Genomic DNA, 26,123 nt, shown 5'->3' with positions numbered 1-26,123 from the left:
TTATAACTACAATAACTGCAGAATTGATGATATGTCACTTAAATGCAATTGTTTTCAGGGGTGGGGAGAGACATGTGTATTGAAGGTGCATTTTCACTCTAATAGGTCAATTCACCTTAAATGTAGAAGAGCTTACAATACCATGCATGCCTTACAACAAGAACAAAACCAAAAATGTACAGCAGTGTAAAAATTGATACCTTTATTATTGTTTAAGAAGGAACTGCAGATGCTGGAAAATCGAAGGTAGACAAAAATGCTGGAGAAATTCTCTACCTTTTGTCTACCTTTATTATTGTGTTAAGTCTAGATCTATAAAAGAAGACTTTCTAATAACTTTCTCATGTATCAAAACATGTCTTATATAATATAATACATTGTCGGGATCATAAGAATAGAATTGTATATGTTACAGTCATCATACATTGGGAAGGAAATTAAGGCTTTAATGTGTGCTCCTCGTGGCATGTCGTTGTTCCCTATAACTCGATTTATCATGTATTTTAAACACCATTGATCCGTGTACATTGTGTATATTTAACATTTATCATGTATTTTAAACACCAGAGGGACAAAGTCGCTGGATTAACTAAGTCTTTTTCAGCATGAACATGAGCACTAAGCATGTCCAAGTAGGGTCTCAATATGAAACGTCACCTATTCACGTTCTCCAGATTACTGCTTGACATGCTGAGTTACTCCCACATTTTGTTTACCTTTCTGTATAAAGCAGCATCTGCAGTTATTTATTTCTACATTTCAATCTTCCCTCTGTCATGAAAGCGTCAGCGTGTCCAGAACACGAGAGTGACAAACCAGAGGGAGTTATCTGCTCAACTCTATAAATCGGCCACGCTCGCATCGCCCAGAGGACCGGATGGCTGTAACCGCGGCATCGTCCGTTTAGCCCTATGGTTCCGACAAGGTCCTCGTCGTTTTTCCTAGCAACCTGGGCAAGGTTGCGCGATTAGTTATTGAAACAAGATTAGTGGGAACACCGTCAACCGTTTCACGGGGTGTAATATAGGTTTAATGCACATGTAGGCCTCTTGTGACCCGGGGTGGATGAGCGCAAGAGATTAGGAAGAGTATAACGTTGTGAACAAAACTCAATGTCTTCCTTTTCATTTCAAGTCATATCTGACCTTACTGTTTATTTTGTGTTTCTCACAGAGCCCAAGCCTTTGGGAACTCCTGCCACCAACATGGCTGAAGACGCGGACAGGCGGGGAGAACCGGCCACGGCAACAACTAAAAAGGACACAGGTATGTTGCACAACTCTGTCAAATGATACACATTGACTTAAGCGCAGACCACAACCGAAATGCGATGGGACTGAACAGAGAGAGGGGTAAAAGGAATATCGCAATTACTGCAAGAATTTGCGACTGGCTTTCATTAGGTTTGAGCGAGTGTAAAGCAGGACTGATTGTTGAAGACGCAAGATATTAATCCAATGCCATAGAAAATTATGTCGGTCCATCGCGTCCGATATTTAGGTATCTGATCCTAAGACTTTGACACTTCAGGAAAATCTTTCTAAATCTATTTTGGCCATCCCTTTCAGTGTTTTGTCAGTCTCTGTGAACTGTGCTCACTTTGTTCTAACCTCCGTTGAGCTCAGACCTGTGCATCCGATTTCAGTTCTTTCACCAATACTACCATCCCATGAATCAAACTGGTGAAGGTTTGTTGAATTCCCTTCTCGAACACCCTTCCTCGCATAAGGAAGTCAACCTGCGGGTAATATCCGAGGTACACAAAATTGCTGGGGAAACTCAGCGGGTGCAGCAGCATCTATGGAGCGAAGGAAATAGGCGACGTTTCGGGCCGAAACCCTCCTTCAGACCGTAATATCCGAGTGCTGTTTCACCAAGGCACCGTATTATTTAAGCAAGATATTCTTGTTCATTGATCTCGAATCAACTATCCCCGAATGTCCTCTCGATGTCTTCATTGCCTGTTGCATTTGTATGTTTACCAATTATGTCTACAAGTCGAGCAGAGGGTTCTAGTAGTCCAGGTGCATGGTTCCTTGAAGGTGAATTCGCAGGTAGATATGGTGGTCAAAAAGGCTTTTGGCATATTAGCCTTCATCAGCCAGAGTATTGAGTGTAGAAGTTGAGGTCATGTTACAATCACATCAGATGTTGGTGAGGTCACATTTAAAGTATTGTGTTCAGTTTATGGTATCTTGTCATAGGAAATATGTTGTTAAGCTGGAAATGATATGGAGAAGATTTACGAGGATGTTACAAGGACCAGAAGGTCTGAGCTCCAGGGAGAGGTTGAATAGGCTGGGACATTATTGCTTGGAGCGTAGTTGGATGAAGGGTGATCTAAAACAGGTGTACAAAATCCTGAGGAGAATAGATCTGCTAGATGCACAATTACTTGCCCAGAGTAGAAAGCTTTTTCACACAAAGGGTGATGAGGTATGGTTCAAGTTGCCAGAGGAGATAGTTGAGGCAGGGACTATAACAACGTTTAAGAAACAGTTATACAGGTACATGGATAAGACAGGTTTGCAGGGATATGAGCCAAACGTGGGAAGGTGGAACGAGTGCAGCTGGGAAATGTTGGCCGGCGTGGGCAGAAGGGCCTGTTTCCACGCTGTATAACACTACGATTCAATACTATTCAATACGCTATGACTCCATAACCTACCTTCAGTGGCTGGTGCAGACGTTTGCCATTTCTCTCCTATTGCATCTGCTGAATCGTATGGTCTATAACGTTGATTTGAAATGATCAATCAACAACTCCCAATTAATTTTCTACTTTAAAAATAACCATTTAGAACTTATTAGCTATGGTTAAAACCGCAGAAACTGTTTCAGAGTCGAAAGATTTTTTGAATGGCCATTCCACCTCGGCGATATCCCACTTCACACTCTAAAGTTATCTTTGTCCGCTTCACGACAAATTGCTGAATTGGGTAATTACTAGACTAATTCTCACACGGGAGAGCTGGTCACCCAACGCAATATTCCTCCTCTCCACTAATTCCAATATTGGTGGTCAGTGGGGGGAGGGGGGGTCTGGAGCACTTGTTTGGGTGTTGTGGGCCAAAGGGACTGGTTTCCAGGAGGCTAGTATGGGCATTGTGGGCCGAATGGATTCTTGGACTCGCAGTTCAGTCAGGCACGGCTGGTGGGCTGGCAGTTCAGTCACTCACGGTTGGTGGGCTGGCAGTTCAGTCACTCATGGCTGGTGGGCTGGCAGTTCAGTCACTCACGGCTGGTGGGCTGGCAGTTCCGTCACTCACGGCTGGTGAGCTGGTAGTTCAGTCACTCACGGCTGGTTGGCTGGCACTTCACAGTCACGGCTGGTGGGCTGGCAGTTGACTCAGTCACGGCTGATGGGCTGGCAGTTGACTGACGACTGGTCGGCTGGCAGTTGACTCACTCACGGCTGGTGGGCTGGCAGTTGACTCACTCACGGCGGGTGGGCTGGCAGTTAACTCACTGATAGAGTGAACATCATGTGACCCCGATATTCCAGCAGGGTCTGGGCTGGGTTGCCTTTAGACCAATCGTTCTGTTTGCTTTTGAGCGACCTTCGTAATATGACAATATGAAGCAATGCGTACAGGAACGGTGTTGTGGGTGAATCACTGCACCTCCACCATTTGATTCCTGAGATAATGTTACTGCTCAGAAGAATGTCTTCAGATTTCTCCGTTTCCCTTCACAGATCCGAGCTCAGTAATTACTGAGCTCTTGGAGGATTGGGACGATTTCAAGCTGTTGCATTTGACGGAATTCTACCGCGACCGGCTGGAACAGGCGATGGAACATGGGGTGTGCGGAGTCAGCGCTTTGTTAACATATAAGAATCATTTCAGTTATCAGGACCATCAGGTGAGTGGGAAGGGGAGGGTGCAAGTTTGTGTTATTTACACATCACAGGAGTAAACATAGAAACATAGAAAATAGGTGCAGGAGTAGGCCATTCGGCCCTTCGAGCCTGCACCGCCATTCAATATGATCATGGCTGATCATCCAACTCAGTATCCTGTACCTGCCTTCTCTCCATACCCCCTGATCCCTTTAGCCACAAGGGCCACATCTAACTCCCTCTTAAATATAGCCAATGAACTGTGGCCTCAACTACCTTCTGTGGCCGAGAATTCCAGAGATTCACCACTCTCTGTGTGAAAAATGTTTTCCTCATCTCGGTCCTAAAGGATTTCCCCCTTATCCTTAAGCTGTGACCCCTTTTCCTGGACTTCCCCAACATCGGGAATAATCTTCCTGCATCTAGCCTGTCCAACCCCTTAAGAATGTTGTACGTTTCTATAAGATTCCCCCGGGAGTAACGGGATGTCAGAGATCAGAGGCACTGCGTATTAATGTAGAAAAACAATCACCTGGCTCATGAATAATGAAAATATTGTGAATCAGAATCTGGATTCCAATCAGTTGGACTGGTTGGAATCTAGAGGGAGGAGAATGGTTAACGATGGTATGGACTCAAATAAATGTAATTTGTGTAAGTGTGACGGAACTGCCGTTTCATCGGGAGCATTAGGGAATGTGGCAGCAGGAAATCAGGGAAAACCAGTGCATCATCGGTCATGCCATGTTGGACACCAGGGGACTGAGGAGGTTGATCACATCAACACATCCGCAGCTTCTCGGAGATCCATCACCCTCCCTGAATTATCCGCCTTTAATGCTGTCTTCACGTTTGTTCGATATTTCCCTCCTCAATATATCCACTATCTTCATAGGAAGTCACTGATCTCGTTGATCGGGGAGAGCATGCGGAGAGTTCCAAACTCCTCCTGAAGCTGGTGATGGAGAGAGAACCACGGGCCCAGAGAGTGATGTGGGAATCATTTGTGAAAATGCGGAATGCTGTCCCAAAGTTGGACAAATTACTAAAAGAGATACAGGAACATGGTGAGATCATTTCAGAAATGTACTCATTTTTCAGATTCAAACACTGCACACTCTACAATTGTACGGGGTTAATTTTCTGAAATGTTTATATTCAAACAGGTACTGTCCCTTATGATCGAGTAAAACTCGCCCACAATGTAACCGCTGTTCCCAGTTGTCTAAAAGGTAAGGAATGATGCGCCTGTTCCCAGCAACAGATGATGCTTGTGCTTCTGCTGCACATGTCACTGAATCTGCTGTCACAGAGTTCCAGATAGAGTCACAGAGGCATACAGTGTGGAAACAGGCCATTCGGCCCAACTTGCCCACATCAACCAACATGTTCCTTCTACACTAGTCTCACCTATCTACCTTTGGCTCGTATCCCCCTCAATAATAATGAAGCATTGCAGTAGTACCAACCTCAGCTATCTCATTGGTAGCTCGTTCCACACACTTACCCGCCTTTGTGTGAAATAGTTACCCATCAGAGTATTATTCAATCTTTTCCCCTTTCACCGTAAACCCGTGTCCTCTTTGTCCTCGATTCCCCTACTCTGGGCAAGAGACACTGGGCGCCTACCCGATCTATTCCTCTCATGATTCTATACAATCACCCCTCAACCTTCTGCGCTCCAACGAATAGAGTCCTATCTTGCTTAACCTCTCCCCATAGCTCAGGCACTCGAGTCCTGGCTACCTCCTCGTAAATATTATCTGCACCCTTTCCAGCTTGAAAACATATTACTCATAACACGGTGCCCAGAACTGAATCCAATACTCTAAATGTGTCCTCTCCAACGTCTTATACAACTGCAACATGACTTCCAAACTTCGATACTCAATGCTCAGACTGATGAAGACCAATGTTGACCATCCTATTTACCTGTAATGCCAGTTTCAACGAACTATGTACCTGTTCTCTTTGATCCCTCTGCTCTACAACACTCACCAAAGCCGTTCCATTCACTGTGTAGGTTCTGCCCATGTTAGCTCTCCTAAAATGCAACACCTGACATTTCTCTGTATTCAATTCCATCAACAATTCCTCAGCCCAGCTGTCCACCGATCAAGAACCTGCTGCAATTTTTTACACCGATCTTCACTATCTAAAATAACACCCACTTTTGTGTCCTCTACAAATTTGCTAACCATACCACGTACAATCTAATCCAAATCATTGATCAACCCAGCACCAAATCCTGAGGCAACACTAGTCACAGGCCTCCAGTCCGTGAAGTTCCACCATCATCCTTCGTTTTCTTCCATGAAACCAATGTTCATACAGCTCTCCTCGTTTCCCATGTGATCTAACCTTCCAATATGATCATCCAAAATCAGTACCTGGTTCCTGCTTTCTTCCCGTATCACCTCATTCTGTTAGCCCTAAGGGCAATATTCAACACCAATATACTGTCAATTGGCCTCCACTGCCTTCTGTGGCAGATAATTCCACAGATTCAGAACTTCTGGGTGGAAATGTTTTTCCTCATCTCAGTCCTAAATGGTCTACCCCTTATTCTTAAACTGTGGCCCCAGGTTCTGGACTCCCCCAACATCGGGGACATTTTTTTCTGCATCTAGCCCGTCCAATCCTTTAAGAATGTTTTTGCTTCTATAAGATCCCCTCGCATCCTTCTAAATTCCAGTGAATATGAGTGAGTCGATACATTATGTCAGTCCCAGCATCCTGGAATTAACCTGGTGAACCTACGCTGCACTCCCGACAAATCCATGTTGTCATAGAAACATAGAGACATAGAAAATAGGTGCAGGAGTAGGCCATTCGGCCCTTCGAGCCAGCACCGTCATTCATTGTGATCATGGCTGATCATCCTCTTAAATCCATCCAGTGATTTGGCCTCCACTGCCCTCTGTGGCAGGGAATTACATTAATTCACAACTCTCGGTGAAAAAGTTTTTTCTCACCTCAGTCTTAAATGACCTCACCTTTATTCTAAGACTGTGGCCCCTGGTTCTGGACTCGCCCAACATTGGGACCATTGTTGTTCACCAGAGACCTATACAACTGCAGAAGAACCTCTTTACTCCTATACTGAAATCCTCTTGTTATGAAGGCCAACATTCCATTAGCTTTCTTCACTGCCTGCTGTACCTGTAAGCCAACTTTCAGTGTACAAGGACGCCCAGGTCTCGCTGCACCTCCCCCTTACCTAACCTAACCATATAACCATATAACAATTACAGCACGGAAACAGGCCATCTCGACCCTTCTAGTCCGTGCCGAACACGTATTCTCCCCTAGTCCCATATACCTGCGCTCAGACCATAACCCTCCATTCTTTTCCCGTCCATATAACTATCCAATTTATTTTTAAATTATAAAAACGAACCTGCCTCCTCCACCTTCACTGGAAGCTCATTCCACACAGTCACCACTCTCTGAGTAAAGAAGTTCCCCCTCATGTTACCCCTAAACTTCTGTCCCTTAATTCTCAAGTCTCCCCCTGGTTTGAAACTTCCCTACTCTCAGTGGGAAAAACGTATCCACGTCAACTCTGTCTATCCCTCTCATAATTTTAAAGACCTCTATCAAGTCCCCCCTTAACCTTCTGCGCTACAGAGAATAAAGCCCTAACTTGTTCAACCTTTCTCTGTAACTTAGTTGCTGAAACCCAGGCAACATTCTAGTACATCTCCTCTGTACTCTCTCTATTTTGTTGACATCCTTCCTATAATTAGGCGACCAAAATTGTACCCCATACACCAGAATTGGCCTCACCAATGCCTTGTACAATTTTAACATTACATCCCAACTTCTATACTCAATGCTCTGATTTATAAAGGCCAGCACACCAAAAGCGTTCTTTACCACCCTATCTACATGAGATTCCACTTTCAGGGAACTGTGCACAGTTATTCCCAGATTCCTCTGTTCACCTGCATTCTTCAATTCCCTACCATTTACCATGTACGTCGTATTTTGATTTGTCCTGCCAAGATGTAGCACCTCACACTTATCAGCATTAAACTCCATCTGCCATCTTTCAGTCCACTCTTCCAACTGGCATAAATCTCTCTGTAGACTTTGAAAATCTACTTCATTATCCACAACCCCACCTATCTTAGTATCATCTGCATACTTACTAATCCAATTTGCCACACCATCATCCAGATCATTGATGTACATGACAAACAACAGTGGACCCAACACAGATCCCTGTGGCACCCCACTAGTCACTGGTCTCCAACCTGACAAACAACCATCCACCATTACTCTCTAGCATCTCCCATTCAGCCACTGTTGAATCCATCTTGCTACTCCACCATTAATACCCAACCATTGAACCTTCTTAACCAACCTTCCACGAGGAACCTTGTCAAAGGCCTCACTGAAGTCCATATATACAACATCCACTGCTTTACCCACATCAATTTCCCGAGTAACTTCTTCAAAAAATTCAAGAAGATTAGTCAAACATGACCTTCCAGGCACAAATCCATGTTGACTGTTCCTAATTAGACCCTGTTTATCCAGATGTTTATATATATTATCTCTAAGTATCCTTTCCATTAATTTGCCCACCACTGACGTCAAACTAACAGGTCTATAATTGCTAGATTTACCCCATTGAGATTATAATCTGCCCCCTTGTTTTTGCCACGAAAGTGGATAACCTCACATTTATCTAAATTATACTGCATCTGCCACGCATCTGCCCACTCAACCTGTCCAGGTCACCCTGAAACCTAACATCCTCTTCACAATTCACACTGCCACCCAGCTTTGTGTCATCCGCAAACTTGCTAGTGTTGCTCCTAATTCCCTCTTCCAAATCATTAATATATATGGTAAACAGTTGCGGCCCCAACACCGAGCCTTGCGGCACTCCACTCGCCACTGCCTGCCATTCTGAAAAGGACACGTTCACTCCTACTCTTTGCTTCCGGTCTGCCAACCAATTTTCTATCCATGTCAACACCCTACCCCCAATACCATGTGCTCTAATTTTAGTCACCAGTCTCCCGTGCGGGACCTTATCAAAGGCTTTCTGAAAGTCTAGATACACTACATCCACTGGCACCCCTTCATCCATTTTACTTGTCACATCCTCAAAAAATTCCAGAAGATTAGTCAAGCATGATTTCCCTTTCATAAATCCACGTTGACTTGGACTAATCCTTTTACTGCTATCCAAATGCCCCATTATTACCTCGTTAATAATTGACTCCAGCATCTTTCCCACAACCGAAGTCAGGCTAACTGGTCTGTAATTCCCCGTTTTCTCTCTCGCTCCTTTCTTGAAAAGTGGGATAACATTAGCTATCCTCCAATCCACATGAACTAATCCTGAATCTATTGAACATTGGAAAATGATCACCAATGTATCCACTATTTCTAGAGCCACCTCCCTGAGGACCCTGGGATGCAGACCATCAGGCCCAGGGGATTTATCATCCTTCAGTCCCATTAGCCTACCCAATACTATTTCTCGCCTAATGAAAATTTCTTTCAGTTCCTCTACCCCCTTAGATCCTCTGTCCTCCAGTACATCCAAGAGATTGTTTGTATCTTCCTTAGTGAAGGCAGATCCGAAGTACCTATTCAACTCTTCTGCCATTTCCTTGTTGCCCGTAATAATTTCACCCGTGTCTGCCTTCAAGGGACCCACATTTGACTTTGCTACTCTTTTTCCCTTAACATATCTAAAGACGCTTTTACTGTCCTTCTTTATATTCCTGGCCAGCTTCCCCTCGCACTTCATCTTTTCAGCCCGTATTGCCCGTTTTGTTTCCTTCTGTTGTCCTATGAAAGTTTCCCAATCCTCTGGCTTCCGGCTACTCTTTGCTGTGTTATACATCTTTTCTTTTAGTTTTATTCTATCCCTAACTTCTCTAGTCAGCCACGGTTGCCTCCTACTCACCTTAGAATCTTTCTTCCTTTTTGGAATTAAATGATCCTGCGTCTTCCGGATTATGCCCAGAAATTCCTGCCATTGCTGTTCCACCGCCATTCCTGCTAGGATCCCTTTCCAGTCTACTTTGACCAGCTCCCCTCTCATGCCTTCATAGTCCCCTTTGTTCAACTGCATCACTGACACTTCTGATTTAACCTTCTCCTTCTCAAATTGCAGATTAAAACTAATATTATCCTAGTCAATCGACCTTTTTGCTCACATCTTCAAAAAACTCAATCAGATTTGTGAGACACGACATCGCACGTTCAAAACCATGTTTGCTGTCCCTAAGTACATGTATATCCTATCCTGCAGAATACTCTCCAGTAACTTTCCAAATACCTTCTTGAATAAAGGCACAATATTGCCACGCTCCACTCTTCTGGCACCATCTGTATTTAATAATGACCTATAAATCTCAGGCAGAGTACTTGCAATTTCCATTCTAGCCTACTATTTAAATCAGGCCTGGAGGATTTGTCTACCTACATGCGTGCCTGGAGCTCCAGCACCCCTTCGACCATTATACTGACTATTATCAAGACATTGCGATTGGCTGATCCATTTACCACTCATCATGTCCTTCATGGTAACAAAAGAGGAGAAATACTCATTGAGGACCTTGCCCATCTCCTGTCTCTCCACACAGAGTGTGATTCCTGACGGCTTCTATTCTCTCTCTGGTTGCCTCCTTTCCCTTTATGTACCTATAAAGTCTCTTGGGATAATTCTTAATGCTGTCTGCAAGCGCTATTGCATGTCCCCTCTATACTCTCCTGATCTCCTTTTTTAGATTGCTCCTCAATTCCCGAAACTCCTCCAGGGACAGATTTGGTCCCAGCTGCTTATACTTGCCCAATGCTTCCTTCTTACTCTTGAGCAGAGCCTGATAGCCCCAGTCATCCAAGCTTCCTTATGCCCATCTGCCCTGCTCTAATAGAAAGATGCTTGTCCTGGTCTCTTGTATGTAGACCGTTTAAAAACACTACACTTTCCTGACGTTCCTTTCCCTTCAAAATTAACCACAGGGGATTGATCAAACATACATTAGCACGGTGATGTCAAATATTAATTAGCTGGCGAATCAAAGGATCTGGTGACAAGACTGGTTTCAGCAGTCCTGATTGGAAAGTAGCAGAGTTGGGCACTTGAGCAGAGGGGTCATGTTGCTTGGAAACCTGCACCTGCGAAACTTTTCAACCTATCGTAGATTTCATACATATATACTGTTCAGTCTCTAGAAGGGTCCTGACGTATCTACGTACTTCAGAAATGCTGGTATCTGAGTTAGAAACATAGAAACATAGACAATAGGTGCAGGAGTAGGCCATTCGGCCCTTCGAGCCTGCACCACCATTCAATATGATCATGGCTGATCATCCAACTCAGTATCCTGTACCTGCCTTCTCTCCATTCCCCCTGATCCCTTTGGCCACAAGGGCCACATCTAACTCCCTCTTAAATATAGCCAATGAACTGGCCTCAACTACCTTCTGTGGCAGAGAATTCCACAGATTCACCACTCTCTGGGTGAAAAACGTTTTCCTCATCTCGGTCCTAAAAGATTTCCCCCTTATCCTTAAACTGTGACCCCTTGTCCTGGACTTCCCCAACATCGGGAACAATCTTCCTGCATCTCGCCTGTCCAACCCCTTAAGAATTTGTAAGTTTCTATAAGATCCCCCCTCAATCTTCTAAATTCTAGCGAGTACAAGCCGAGTCTATCCAGTCTTTCTTCATATGAAAGTCCTGACATCCCAGGAATCAGTCTGGTGAACCTTCTCTGTACTCCCTCTATGGCAAGAATGTTTTTCCTCAGATTAGGAGACTATAGAACTTTGTCCGTTTTGTAAACGGGCGGCTGTAAATCCTTTTTTCTACATTCTAAATCATTGCCTTGTTCGCTATTTAATTTCCCATACTGCTGCTTGCCGATGGAACAGCGCCAGTTGTCGAAAGTCCTATATTTTTTGAATAAGGGATGTACATTATCGACAAAAAACACAAATGTTTTGACAACTCACAACACATCCCATCATCAGATACAAAATATGGACCTGCATTATCAGCCTTTCCACTGGATTATTTCCTTCGTGACTCCCTTGTCCGGCCTTTCATCTCCAGCAGCTGTTCCATGTTTAATGTCACTTCCCCGTGAGCATCTGCCCGTTCTCCACTTCAGCAACCCAAGATGTGTTTCCAGGTGAAGCTGCCTTCAGTTTTCAAGGGCGATTCTGTACAATTGACCGTAGTGTTAGTTCTCCATCTCAGTTCTACCCTGTCCCATCTAACTTTGGTGCAGCAAACAAACCCTGGGTGATTTGTGAATCAGCACATCATCTCCCAGTGAAATGAGCGGCAGCCTTCTGGAATCAAAATTCAACACACGTTTCAATTATCAATGTCAACCTTCCCCTTCCGTCGCCCTTTCACGCTCCCCCCTCTCATTCTAGCGCTCCCCCATCCCAAACCCATTCCCCCTTCTCCCATCTCACCAGGCCCGCAACCTTGGCGTGATCTTTGATTCCACCCTCTACCTTGAGCCTCATATCCGCCATGTCATTAAAACCTCCTTCTATCATCTCCGCAACATCGCCAAACTCAGACCCTCTCTCACACCTCCCGCTGCTGAAAGACTCATCCATGCCTTCATCTCCTCCTTATTATTATTATTATTATTATTATTATTATTATTGAATCTCCACTCTCACATCCCAGTGACAATCACCTCCCATTCCCACTGCCCTCCTCTGCCCCTCCCGGACATCACTCTCCTTTACCCTCCCCTGCAGCCTTGTTTCTCTCTCTTTCTCTCTTCACTCCCTCTCTCTACCCTGTCCATCTCTTCACCTCTTTCCTCCCATCAGTAGACTGATTTAATTGAAGGGCAGTAAACTCACTCTTATAATCATGAATGTTGAGTTTTGAGTTGAGCCATCTAACATTGTGTCCATTATCTGCCTGTTCCTGTGCAAGATGTTCAACAGAAACACAAGGAGACTCTGCGAGCACAGACTGAAACACTGATCGTGAACAGCATCCTGATGAACGAGAAGGTTAAGAATTTCCAGCTGCTTGATCGATACGCTGAGCTCACAATCATCTCCACTGTTCGAGATCGGACACTGGTGGAACATGAGCTGCTGGCAAGAGGCCGGGACCATGAAGAGTGGAGAGGGCAATGTCTCCGGGAAAAACTGGAAAAAATCAGGACAGATCAATTGTTCCACAGCAGCTTTACCCGGAGTAAATCCCGATCTGGGAGTTCAGCATCAGTGGCCGGAGTCGCGGGGATCGGAAAAACAACAATGATGCAAAAGATTGTTCATGACTGGGCCACGGGGAAAATATACCAACAATTCCAATTTGTCTTCAGTTTCAAATTCCGGGATTTGAACATGATTAAAGACAGAATAACCCTGAGGGAACTGATTCTGGATCAGTATCCTTACTTTGGGAATATCCTGGGAGAGGTCTGGAAGAACCCAGAGGGATTGCTTTTTATATTCGATGGTCTGGATGAATTCAAGGGCAGAATCGATTTTGCTGACAGTCGGAGAGATACAGAACCTAAGCACCAGTGCCCAGATCCCGAGTGGTGGTGTGAAGTGTCTGACATTGTCTACAGTTTAATCCAGCACAAGCTGCTCCCAGGGTGTTCAGTGCTAGTGACCACCCGCCCCACTGCGTTACATTTACTGGAAAAGGTGAGGAACGGAAGGAATATTTCACCAGGTATTTTGAAGATCAGACGGTGGCAGCAGCTGTTTTCAAACACGTGGAGGAGAACGAGATCCTGTACACCATGAGCTACAACCCCTCCTACTGCTGGATCCTCGGCCAGACACTGGGCCCCTTCTTCACACAAACACACCGGGGCCCGCAGCGAGTTCCCAAGACCATCACCCAACTATATTGCTACTTTCTTTACAACATCCTGAAAAACCACGGCCGTGAGATTGAGAGCCTCCGTGAGGTGTTACTGAGGATTGGTCAGATGGCCTTCACTGAGTAGCCGAGAAGAAGATTGTGTTCACAGATGGAGATTTGATTAAATACAATCTGCAGCCTTCCCAGTTCCTGTCCGGGTTCCTGATGGAACTTTTGGAGAGAGAGGCTTCAGCCCGTAGCGTGGTGTACACCTTCCCGCACCTCACCATCCAAGAGTTTGTAGCCGCATTCACACAATTTCTGACTGTAGATCCCGGGAATATCGTGAAATTCCTCACTGAAGCCCACAGCAAGACAGACGGGCGATTTGAAGTATTTCTCCGTTTTGTCGCTGGTCTCTCCTCGCCCCAGTCAGCTCGGATCCTGGAGGAGTTTCTGGGTCCATTTCCTAATGATACAACCTGCCGAGTGATTGACTGGGTGAAGGAGGAGGTTCAACGTCAGATTACAAATGCAGGGAGTGAAGCTGGTAAACGGAGCCTCCTGAACACGCTGCACTACCTGTTTGAGTCTAAGAATCCTGCACTGCCTCAGCATATCCTGGGATCTGTGGAAACACTTTCATTCAGTGGACTGCGAATGACCCCGATTGGCTGTGCGGTCCTGTCTCATGTCATCAGCCGCTGTAATACAATCAAACATCTTGATCTGTGCAGCTGCGGCATCCAGTGTGAAGGTCTCCAGCGGCTGGGACCGGCTCTGCACAAGTGCCAGCGCTTGGGGTAACTGTTCGTTTGATGCTAACACTGAACTGTAAAATTGGTTCACTATTTTGTTGTTCCGTCCAGCATCCCTTCTATGGGGTGGGTCGTCACTCTGTACGGGGGGCACCTCTCCTACTCCCTCCCCCGCCCCCTGGGTCACTAGTGGTCGACTCCGTCCCCCCCCTCCCCATGGTCACCAGTGGTCGACTCCGTCCCCCCCTCCCCCAGGTCACCAGTGGTCGACTCCGTTCCCCCCTCCCCCGGGTTACCAGTGGTCGACTCCGTCCCCCCCTCCCCCGGGTCACGCGTGTTGCAGCCGTTCTCTGCACGGGGAACATTTCCCGGTCGTCGGGGAAGGAGAATAAATGGTGAAAGTCACCAAACACCGCAACCAGAGATTTATTCAATCATTCGCTGAGGTGTTTCCAGAAATATCCGTTTGGGAGAAGTTATCTATCTCAGCCACGGGGTTTGTATCAGTTTGTTTCTTACTCTGTCTGTTTGTGTTTAGACTGCGAGACAACGACCTGGGAGATTCCGGAGTGAAACTGGTGTCTGTGGCTCTGAGGAACCGGCACTGTCAAATACAGGCACTGTGGTAAGTCCCAGACTGTGAGAGATTGTGTTTACATTCACTGGGTGTCTGACACTGAACATGATCAGTAATGTTATCACTGATAAACACTGGGGATTTGCACCGTCACCTGTCTCTCTGTGTCCCTCACCCTCACTCTCTCTCATCTCCAGGCTGGACAAGGTCGGTCTCACAGATTCTGGATCCGAGGATCTCGCCTCCGCTCTCAGTACAAACCACTCACTGACGGAGTTGGACCTGAGTGATAATAAGTTGGGAGATTTAGGAGTGAAACTGGTGTCTGTGGCTCTGAGGAACCCGGACTGTAAAATACTGAGACTGGGGTAAGTCTCAGACTGTGAGAGTTTGTGTTTACACTCACTGGGTGTCTGACACTGAATATTAATATGATCAGTAATGTTATCACTGATAAACACTGGGGATTTGCACCGTCTCCTGTCTCTCTGTGTCCCTCACCCTCACTCTCTCATCTCCAGGCTGGACAAGGTCGGTCTCACAGATTCTGGAGCCGAGGATCTCGGCTCCGCTCTCAGTACAAGCCCCTCACTGACGAAGCTGGGCCTGCGTGGGAATGACCTGGGAGATTTAGGAGTGAAACTGGTGTCTGTGGCTCTGAGGAACCCGGACTGTAAAATACAGGCACTGTGGTAAGTCCCAGACTGTGAGCGTTTGTGTTTACATTCACTGGGTGTCTGACACTGAACATGATCAGTAATGTTATCACTGATAAACACTGGGGATTTGCACCGTCTCCTGTCTCTCTGTGTCCCTCACCCTCACTCTCTCTCTCTCATCTCCAGGCTGGACGGTGTGGGTCTCACTGATTTTGGAGACGAGGATCTCGCCTCCGCTCTCAGTATAAACCCCTCACTGACACAGCTGGGACTGGGTGGTAACAACCTGGGAGACTCCGGAGTGAAACTGGTGTCTGCGGCTCTCGGGAAACCAGACTGTAAAATACTGGCACCGGGGTAAGTCCCAGACTGTGAGAGATTGTGTTTACACTCACTGGGTGTCTGACACTGAACATTAATATGATCAGTAATTGTGTCACTGATAAACACTGGGGATTTGCACCGTCTCCTGTCTCTCTGTGTCCCTCACCCTCAATCTCTCTCATCTCCAGGCTGGACAAGGTCGGTCTCACAGATTCTGGAGCCGAGGATCTCGCCTCCGCTCTCAGTACAAGCCCCTCACTGACGGTGCTGGACCTGACACACAACTCCCTCACAGACGGATGTGTCCCCGCTCTCTGCCGCCTCATACGGAACCACCCGAGTCTGGAGCAGATCATGTGAGTGTTTGTGTTAATGTCTAATGTGATAAAATATCAGGGGATCCATCCATCCAACCGTGGGCTTCTTTCTCCTGTGATTTTATTCTGTAAATGTTGTTGAAATATTTACCCCAGTCCCTGTTATTGACACTTGTTTCATCTGTTTATTTCCTCTATATTCCTCGACTGTTTCAGGCTGGGGGCGAATCAGTTCAGTGCAGATGGACGGAACCAGTTGCAGTGTCTGCAGGGAATCAGAACCGGACTGAATGTGGCCGTGTGAACATATCGGGGTGTAAACGTCACCGCCCCCTGGGGACGGGAATATTGTTGGCCGATTCCCCGCCCTCCCTCCCCTTTAAACGGCCGCCCACCCTCCCCTTTAAACGGCCGCCCACCCTCCCCTTTAAACGGCCGCCCACCCTCCCCTTTAAACGGCCGCCCTCCCTCCCCTTTAAATGGCCACACTCCGGGTTTAAACGCCAGCAGTTCCCGGGCCGGGTGGGCGGTGAAGTCAGGCAGCCCTGCCCGCTGTCACGTGACCCGGATACGCGGCGCTGCTGCTGGTGACGGATATCCGGTGCTGCCCCCAGTGGGGGACGGGGGAATTACAGGATCCCAGATGTGACATCATCATCAGCCCCCGCTCCTGTTGCGGATTGATGATGACATCAGCAGCATTGTTCAAACTGTTCATTCACACAGCAATGTCTGTTACTGCTTTATCATCTGTAAATCACATGTAAATAGTTGATTGCAGTAATAAATATTGTGTCAGTGGATGTCTGGCCTACTAATATTTGCAGAACTCAATAAACACTTGGCAATTCTAGACTCCCGAGAGTCATAGAGTGTGGAAACAGGCCCGTCGGCCCAACTTACCCACACCAACAAACATGCTCCATCTACACAAGTCCCACCTGCCTGTGTTTAGCCCATATCCCTCCAAACCTGTCCTATCCATGTGCCTGTCTAACAGTTTCCTAAATATTGGCATAGTCCCAGCCTCAACTACCTCCTCCGGCAGCTCGTTCCATACTGTGTGGAAAAGTTACCCCTCAGATTCCTATTAAATCTTTTCCCCTTCACCTTGAACTCGTGTCCTCTGGTCCTCATTTCAACTACTCTGGGCAAAAGTCTGTGCATCTACCCGATCTATTCCTCTCATGATTTTGTACACCTCTATAAGATCTCCTCTCCTCCTGCGCTCCATGGAATAGAGACCCAGCCTGCTCAACCTCTCCCTATAGCTCACATCCTCTAGTCCTGGCAACATCCTCGTAAATCTTCTCTGAAACCTTTCAAGTTTGACAATATCTCTCCTATAACACTGTGCCCAGTACTGATAACTATACTCTAAATGCAGCCTCACCAACGTCTTATACAACTACAACAAGACCTCCCAACTTCAGTTCCAACGTCAGTGCCAACATGGGCCGCCTACGTTTTCACCAAGGAATTGTCCCCCAGTATTTTAATTCCCAGGTCTTGAATGAGATAAGGACCAAGGTCTTCAAGTTGTGTAAAAAGTACGGCACCCATTGATGGTAAAGTGCTGGAGTAACTCAGCGGGACAGGCAGCATCCCTGCAGGGAAGGGTGGGGTTTCGTGTTGAGAACCCTCTTAGAAAGCTGGTACTCCAGCTTTTTATGTCTTTTAATGTGCAGTTTTGTTCTCCTAATTTGCAGAGACCGTTCCCTCCGCAACTCTCTCGTCCCTTCCCACACAAACCACCGCCTCCTCAGGTACCTTCCCCTGCAACCGCAGAAATGCACCACCTGTTCCTGCACCTCCCACTTCGACTCTGTCCTGGGACCCCGACAGTCCTTTCAGGTTAGGCAGAGGTTCACTTGCACCTCCTTCAATCTCATCTACTGTATCCGTTGTTCAAGATGTAGACTCTTTTACATCGGCGAGACCAAACGTAGACTTGGCGAACGTTTCGCTGAACACCTTCGCTCAATCCGCCTGAACCTACCTGACCTCCCGGTTACCAACACTTTGAATCTCCCGCCTATTCCCACACAGGCCTTTCTGTCCTCGGTCTCCTCCATTGTCAGAGTGAGGCTAAACGAAAATTTGAGGAATAGCATCTCATATTTTGCTTGGGCAGCTTACAGCCCAGTGGTATGAATATTGATTTCTCTCACTTCAGGTAGCCCCGGCATTCCCTCTCTCTCTATCCCTCCCCCACCCAAGTCGCACTAGCTTCTCTTTTTCACCCAACTCTTTTTACCCAAGAAACAGCTAACGTGGCCAGTTTCCTTTATCATCATTACTTTTTTTGCATATCTTTCATTCATTGTTCATGACAAATGATGAGGATATTTATAGGCAACGACGCATGCTGTATGTACAGGCGAATATTCTCTTGTGTAAATTTGGTGTGTGCAGGTGTGGTGAAGATGTCGTTATTTAGAGCATATTGCACACCACTCTACACTGCGCACCTATAACCATATAACAATTACAGCACGGAAACAGGCCATCTCGGCCCTACAAGTCCGTGCCGAACAATTTTTTCCCTTAGTCCCACCTGCCTGCACTCATACCATAACCCTCCATTCCCTTCTCATCCATATGCCTATCAATTTATTCTTAAATGATACCAACGAACCTGCCGCCACCACTTCCACTGGAAGCTCATTCCACACCGCTACCACTCTCTGAGTAAAGAAGTTCCCCCTCATGTTACCCCTAAACTTCTGTCCCTTAATTCTGAAGTCATGTCCTCTTGTTTGAATCTTCCTTATTCTCAAAGGGAAAAGCTTGATCACATCAACTCTGTCTATCCCTCTCATCATTTTAAAGACCTCTATCAAGTCCCCCCTTAACCTTCTGCGCTCCAGAGAATAAAGACCTAACTTATTCAACCTACCTATGGTCGAACTATGGAAAAACAAGTTTGCAAAGACTAAAGGTGGCATATAACGATGAGAACACTGCTTAGGAAACCTAGATGGTGTAGTTCTAGTAACATGTTTGTGGCTGCAGGAGTCAGTACTTTAGAAGCTATCCTAAGGAATCACATGTATAAATTCATTTGCAGGATAAATGACTCTAAAAATGTGATTATTGTGGCCTTGTCAAACATCCCAGCTGTGGAGACACTGGTCTCGTTGTAGGACATTGATCATCTTTTATTCTGGATTTTAATTCATGTATTGTGTTTTTTTAAACATATAATTTATGATCCTTTTATAAGTGATATACTAAGATTTTATAAGTACTTTATGATATTTTTTTAATATGCAATGCATTTAAAAAAATATAATGTTGCCCCTTGTCTGGACCTCGAGTCCGTAATAAAGTTTATTTTTATTATATATCTCTCCGTATCATCATCTATATCTCTCTTTTCCCTTATCCCTAACCTGTATGAAAAAGGGTCTCGACCCGAAACGTCAACTATTCCTTCTTTCCAGAGATGCTGCCTGACCCGCTGAGTTACTCCAGCTTTTTATGTCTATCGTTAGGAGGGACATTCTTGCTATTGAGGGAGTGCAGCGTAGGTTCACCAGGTTAATTCCCGGGATGGCGGGACTGTCATATGATGAAAGAATGGATCGAGTGGAATTATATTCACTGGAATTTAGAAGGATGAGAGGTGGACCTGAAAGAAACATACATTTTTTAAAAGGGATTGGACAGGCTAGATGCAGGAACAATGTTCACGATGTTGGGGGAGTCCGGAACCAGGGGTCATAGTTTATGAATAAGGGGTAAGTCGCCCCAAGGAGCCGCTCAAGCGGCAGGTTGGTGTAGGCGGATTATGGCGCTCGCACTCCGTCCTCAGCTGCCGCTTCTCCCGAGCCTGCTCGGGCTTGGACAGTTTCTTAGAGCACTGCGGACTCGAGCCCGAGGTGATCTAGAACCTGGCCAGGGAGAAGTTTGCCGCCGACGCCGCCTTCGAAAGCCTTGCCCTCAAGTTTCGCAGCGTGAGAGGCCTGTCCCACTTGGGTGACATTTTCGGCGACTGCCTGAAAAGAGGTTGTCGCGTCGTGGTCGGGTCGTGACACGGCCTGATGCGTGGTGACACATGTAGTGACACGCGGTGACTCCCTGTCACCTCTAGATTTTGGAATGTTTAAAATCCAGGGGCGACATCTGGCTGTCTCATCATGTGGTGCGCTGACGTATGCTGTCCTGCGGGTGACGACCGGTTAGGGTTAGGGACCACAGATGGGCTGTCAAATATTCTTCCTTCAATGCATGGATGTTAAACATTAATATATTACAAATTAATACAATAAAATCAATTGTGCAAATGAAAAGATGTCTGTCCAGTTTTATTTACAGATGGTACATAAAAATGCTGGAGAAACTCAGCGGGTGCAGCAGCATCTATGGAGCAAAGGAGATAGGCAATGTTTCTGGCCGAAACCCTTCGAAACCTTGCCTATCTCCTTCGCTCCATAGATGCTGCTGCACCCGCTGAGTTTCTCCAGCATTTTTGTCTACCTTCGATTTTCCAGCATCTGCAGTTCCTTCTTAAACAATTATTTATAGATGTATTGGTCCGCTTCCAGATCCAATCACCATCTCTAACTTTTCACAGGGATGGATTCAGTGGGTGTAACTGAACTACCCCCTCCCCTCCACCCCCCACTTCCCTCCTCCCGCCCCAATCCCTCCTTCACCCCCCCCCCCCCCCCCTACCCTTCTCCTCCCCCCTTCTTCCCTGCCCCCCGCTCCACTATTCTCCCCCTTCTCCACTCCCCAGGGCCCTCACTTAACTTTTTTCTCCTGTTGCCAGCCAGGCAACCTAGGCAGCTTTTTAGATTGTCAAATGACAGTTGAGGTGGTCATTTAAGACGGTTTGCATGACGCGTGCGATAATGTGCTCAGACGAAGTGCGTAGTTACCAGTCAGAATTATGCTCAATCAAGCATTCATATATTATTTCTGCTTCAAATAGGCACAAACTAAACATATCCACCAATCTAGACATGATATATCCCACAATGACATGCAGCAAAATTATAATACAGTATCTCAACTCTTTTTACACGTGGCAATTAATGCAATTTCTATTATTTCTTTCCACTTCCAAACAAAAATGTGGTTGGATTATTCAGAGTATGATCAACCTGTGTCAATAAATCCTGGACCACGGTAACATATATGCTTAACCATGCACACTACAGATTGATGCAAGCATGTTTTCTGTGAAGGACCAAAAATTATCATAACATGGCCATAGCATGGGTCGTTATTGCTATTGGTACAGAAACACTCTCGCTTCCCGCATAATTTATCCACAACAAAATATACAGGTTGCAAGGAATTTTCTAAAGGCATTTTATGATAATAGCTGTTAAAACCGACTATACCCATCTGACAGGTTAAACATTACACTAACTGACAAGAGATGTTCTTTTGGCAATATGTTTAAAGGTGTCAAAACGCCACGTTACCGGACATTCAGATTAGATGAATGTGTTGTGAACAGCAATGAAGATATCCAGTTTGTACGCACCAGATTTAAAAAATATATTGCCATCATTCCCACTTCAGAAATAACGTTAAAATTACAATTGAAGTATCTCCAGACCAAATTTGTGATGTATATGACCAACTGTAGAAGTAAAACTTGGATAAATCCAACATACAGCTGTGAATGTTGCTCAATAAATAACTACAGTACAGATACTCCATATTAAGAGCATTGATTTGCCGTTAAAATGATTTCTGTAATAACGTATCAACGGTAGCAGTGACAATTGAACACTGCAGTTTTAATGTTTCACTTGTTCATAATTTAATTAATCCATCTTTATAGATTAAAACAAATAATAACATTGAGAATTAAAACACATTTGACTGCATTCCATTATCAAACATTGTCAATGTTCGCTCTGAAGACATTTCCAACGCAGTAAGGTCAGGGGGGGGGGGTGGGGTGGGTGAATCATCACGGGATGGATAGATGGGGGGGGGGGGGGGGTTGAGAAGGCAATCGGTGCAGAATGGATGGATTGAGGCAGGGGAATTAGTGCGTGTTGGTTGAGTAGGTAAAATTGTGAGGGAAGAATACGGGGGATGTCAGTGGGGCAGTACGGGATAGATGGGGGTAATCAGTACAGGATGGATCGGGGGGGGGTTCAGTGTAGGATGAAGGGGGGGTTCAGTACAGGATGAATGGGGGTGGGTCAGTACAGTGTGGATCGGGGGGGGGTCTGTGCAGGATGAATGGGGGGTCTGTACAGGATGAATGGAGGAAGACAGTGCAGGATGGTTGGAAAGGGGGTCCGTACAGGATGAATTGGGGGACCAGTGTAGGATGGATGGGGGGGGGGGTGGCAGGAGAATCAATGCGAGGTGGATAGGGAGATCAGTGCAGGATGAATAGAAGGCGAGGGGGGGGTGGGAAAGGCGAGGGGGGGGTGGGAAAGGCGAGGGGAAAGGCGAGGGGGGGTGGGAAAGGCGAGGGGGGGTAGGAAAGGCGAGGGGGGGGGTTAGGAAAGGCGAGGGGGATGGGTGGGAAAGGCATGGGGGGGGGTGGGAAGGGGGGGGGGAAAGGCGAGGGGGGGGGTGGGAAAGGCGAGGGGGATGGGTGGGAAAGGCATGGGGGGGGGTGGGAAGGGGGGGGGGGGGGAAAGGCGAGGGGGGGGGGGGGGGGGGGCGTAGACCCGGCCGGAGCAGCGCCTGTTGTCGGGTCACGGCCGCAGCCAGGACTGGGGTTCAGAGTCAGTCGTTCCCGCTTCCCGCCCGGCCGGCGACGGGAGAACGGTCTCCCCGGACAGACAGACGGAGCGACCAACGGCAGCGGACGGGACGGGACCCGCTGACTAGGCCCAGGCGCCAGGCTGACCGATGGGGCCGCTCCCGCTCCCGCGCTGAGGATGGAGCCGCTGGACCGGCCGGGCGGGGCGGGTGCGAGGGACCGGGCGGGGCGGGTGCGAGGGACGGGCGGGGCGGGGGGGGGGGCGGGGGCGAGGGACCGGGCGGGGCGGGTGCGAGGGACCGGGCGGGGCAGGGGGGGTGGGATTGGACCCTTATATCGCGGGTAGTTTAATATTTCAGGCTTCACTCACCCAGACTAGGCCCGGGGCGTCGAGGCGATGCATTCAAAATGGCGGCCCTCTGATCCCGCCCAATGTGCGCACGCGCGGAGAGACCGCGTCATATTGCGTCATTTGTCACCAGCTTCCCCCCACTGCGCAGGCGCGGATAGACGCAAATATATATTTTTCAAAATCATCCCGCGGCCGGAACCAGAATTTCCCCAATTTCGCGTCATTTTTTCTTTTTCCTCTGAATTTTTTTTTACTCTGGGGGTCGCACCCCCCCCCCCCCCCCTCCCTTCGGACGGCCATGTCCAGCATTTTGTGTCAACCTTCAAAGTCATCGTGTTGAGTCTCATTGTCAGTAACTCGATTTCACCTCGCCCACAGCTAACAATGGCCTTTTCCCTTTTTTTTGCATATCATAGAAACATAGAAACATAGAAATTAGGTGCAGGAGTAGGCCATTCGGCCCTTCGAGCCTGCACCGCCATTCAATATGATCATGGCTGATCATCCAACTCAGTATCCCGTACCTGCCTTCTCTCCATACCCTCTGATCCCCTTAGCCACAAGGGCCACATCTAACTCCCTCTTAAATATAGCCAATGAACTGGCCTCGACTACCCTCTGTGGCAGGGAGTTCCAGAGATTCACCACTCTCTGTGTGAAAAAAGTTCTTCTCATCTCGGTTTTAAAGGATGTCCCCCTTATCCTTAAGCTGTGACCCCTTGTCCTGGACTTCCCCAACATCAGGAGCAATCTTCCTGCATCTAGCCTGTCCAACCCCTTAAGAATTTTGTAAGTTTCTATAAGATCCCCTCTCAATCTCCTAAATTCTAGAGAGTATAAACCAAGTCTATCCAGTCTTTCTTCATAACACAGTCCTGACATCCCAGGAATCAGTCTGGTGAACCTTCTCTGCACTCCCTCTATGGCAATAATGTCCTTCCTCAGATTTGGAGACCAAAACTGTACGCAATACCCCAGGTGTGGTCTCACCAAGACCCTGTACAACTGCAGTAGAACCTCCTGCTCCTATACTCAAATCCTTTTGCTATGAAAGCTAACATACCATTCGCTTTCTTCACTGCCTGCTGCACCTGCATGCCTACTTTCAATGACTGGTGTACCATGACACCCAGGTCTCGCTGCATCTCCCCTTTTCCTAGTCGGCCACCATTTAGATAATAGTCTGCTTTCCTGTTTTTGCCACCAAAATGGAGAACCTCACATTTATCCACATTATACTGCATCTGCCAAACATTTGCCCACTCACCCAGCCTATCCAAGTCACCTTGCAGTCTCCTAGCATCCTCCTCACAGCTAACACTGCCCCCCAGCTTAGTGTCATCCGCAAACTGGAGATATTGCCTTCAATTCCCTCATCCAGATCATTAATATATATTGTAAATAGCTGGGGTCCCAGCACTGAGCCTTGCGGTACCCCACTAGTCACTGCCTGCCATTGTGAAAAGGACCCGTTTACTCCTACTCTTTGCTTCCTGTTTGCCAGCCAGTTCTCTATCCACATCAATACTGAACCCCCAATGCCGTGTGCTTAAGTTTGTAAACTAATCTCTTATGTGGGACCTTGTCGAAAGCCTTCTGGAAGTCCAGATACACCACATCCACTGGTTCTCCCCTATCCACGCTACTAGTTAAATCCTCGAAAAATTCTATAAGATTCGTCAGACATGATTTACCTTTTGTAAATCCATGCTGACTTTGTCCAATGATTTCACCACTTTCCAAATGTGCTGCTATCCCATCTTTAATAACTGACTCTAGCAGTTTCCCCCACTACCGATGTTAGACTAACTGGTCTGTAATTCCCCGTTTTCTCTCTCCCTCCCTTCTTAAAAAGTGGGGTTACGTTTGCTACCCGCCAATCCTCAGGAACTACTCCAGAATCTAAAGAGTTTTGAAAGATTATTACTAATGCATCCACTATTTCTGGAGCTACTTCCTTAAGTACTCTGGGATGCAGCCTATCTGGCCTGGAGATTTATCGCCTTTAATCCATTTATTTACCCAACACCACTTCCCGGCTAACCTGGATTTCACTCAATTCCTCCAACTCCTTTGACCCGCGATCCCCTGCTATTTCCGGCAGATTATTTATGTCTTCCTTAGTGAAGACGGAACCAAAGTAGTTATTCAATTGGTCCGCCATATCCTTGTTCCCCATGATCAACTCACCTGTTTCTGACTGCAAGGGACCTACATTTGTTTTAACTAATCTCTTTCTTTTCACATATCTATAAAAACTTTTGCAGTCAGTTTTTATGTTCCCTGCCAGTTTTCTTTCATAATCTATTTTTCCTTTCCTAATTAAGCCCTTTGTCCTCCTCTGCTGGTCTCTGAATTTCTCCCAGTCCTCCGGTATGCTGCTTTTTCTGGCTAATTTGTACGCATCATCCTTCGCTTTGATACTATCCCTGATTTCCCTTGTTATCCACGGATGCACTACCTTCCCTGATTTATTCTTTTGCCAAACTGGGATGAACAATTTTTGTAGTTCATCCATGCAGTCTTTAAATGTCTTCCATTGCATATCCACTGTCAACCCTTTTAGAATTAATTGCCAGTCAATCTTGGCCAATTCACGTCTCATAACCTCAAAGTTACCTTTCTTTAAGTTCAGAACCATTGTTTCTGAATTAACAATGTCACTCTCCATCCTAATGAAGAACTCAACCATATTATGGTCACTCTTGCCCAAGGGGGCACGTACAACAAGACTGCTAACTAACCCTTCCTCATTACTCAATACCCAGTCTA

At 46.6% G+C, this 26,123-nt stretch overlaps 1 protein-coding gene across 5 annotated transcripts; it reads left to right on the top strand.

Annotated features, from left to right (window-relative positions):
• Positions 1-457: 457 nt before the first annotated feature.
• On the top strand, positions 458-17,163 carry LOC116981401 (NACHT, LRR and PYD domains-containing protein 3-like). 5 transcript variants are annotated; one of them, XM_033034456.1, is made up of 8 exons: positions 458-461; positions 13,875-14,479; positions 14,973-15,059; positions 15,209-15,379; positions 15,533-15,569; positions 15,894-16,027; positions 16,183-16,350; positions 16,528-17,163. In XM_033034456.1, exons 2-8 carry the CDS (start codon positions 13,902-13,904, stop codon positions 16,613-16,615), a joined length of 1,263 nt encoding a protein of 420 aa, XP_032890347.1. In that variant the 5' UTR covers positions 458-461; positions 13,875-13,901; the 3' UTR covers positions 16,616-17,163. The 5 variants fall into 5 exon arrangements, with proteins under 5 accessions (XP_032890347.1, XP_032890343.1, XP_032890344.1 ...); XM_033034452.1 differs by having other exon boundaries at positions 15,533-15,703; positions 15,857-16,027; XM_033034453.1 differs by lacking the exon at positions 15,209-15,379 and having other exon boundaries at positions 15,533-15,703; positions 15,857-16,027.
• The last annotated feature ends 8,960 nt before the right edge of the window (positions 17,164-26,123 follow it).

This window comes from Amblyraja radiata, chromosome 15 (assembly GCF_010909765.2).
Source record: "Amblyraja radiata isolate CabotCenter1 chromosome 15, sAmbRad1.1.pri, whole genome shotgun sequence".
NCBI lineage: Eukaryota > Metazoa > Chordata > Chondrichthyes > Rajiformes > Rajidae > Amblyraja > Amblyraja radiata.
The sequence above is the reverse complement of the archived record's forward strand: the minus strand, read 5'-3'. Positions and strand labels throughout refer to the sequence as shown.

Bases quoted from the DNA above. Each gene is read 5' to 3' on its own strand.
- LOC116981401 (XM_033034452.1), top strand. From the start codon at position 13,902: ATGGAACTTTTGGAGAGAGAGGCTTCAGCCCGTAGCGTGGTGTACACC. The intron at 15,704-15,856 runs GTAAGTCCCAGA...TCTCATCTCCAG, and splicing joins TGTAAAATACAGGCACTGTG to GCTGGACGGTGTGGGTCTCA. The intron at 16,028-16,182 runs GTAAGTCCCAGA...TCTCATCTCCAG, and splicing joins TGTAAAATACTGGCACCGGG to GCTGGACAAGGTCGGTCTCA.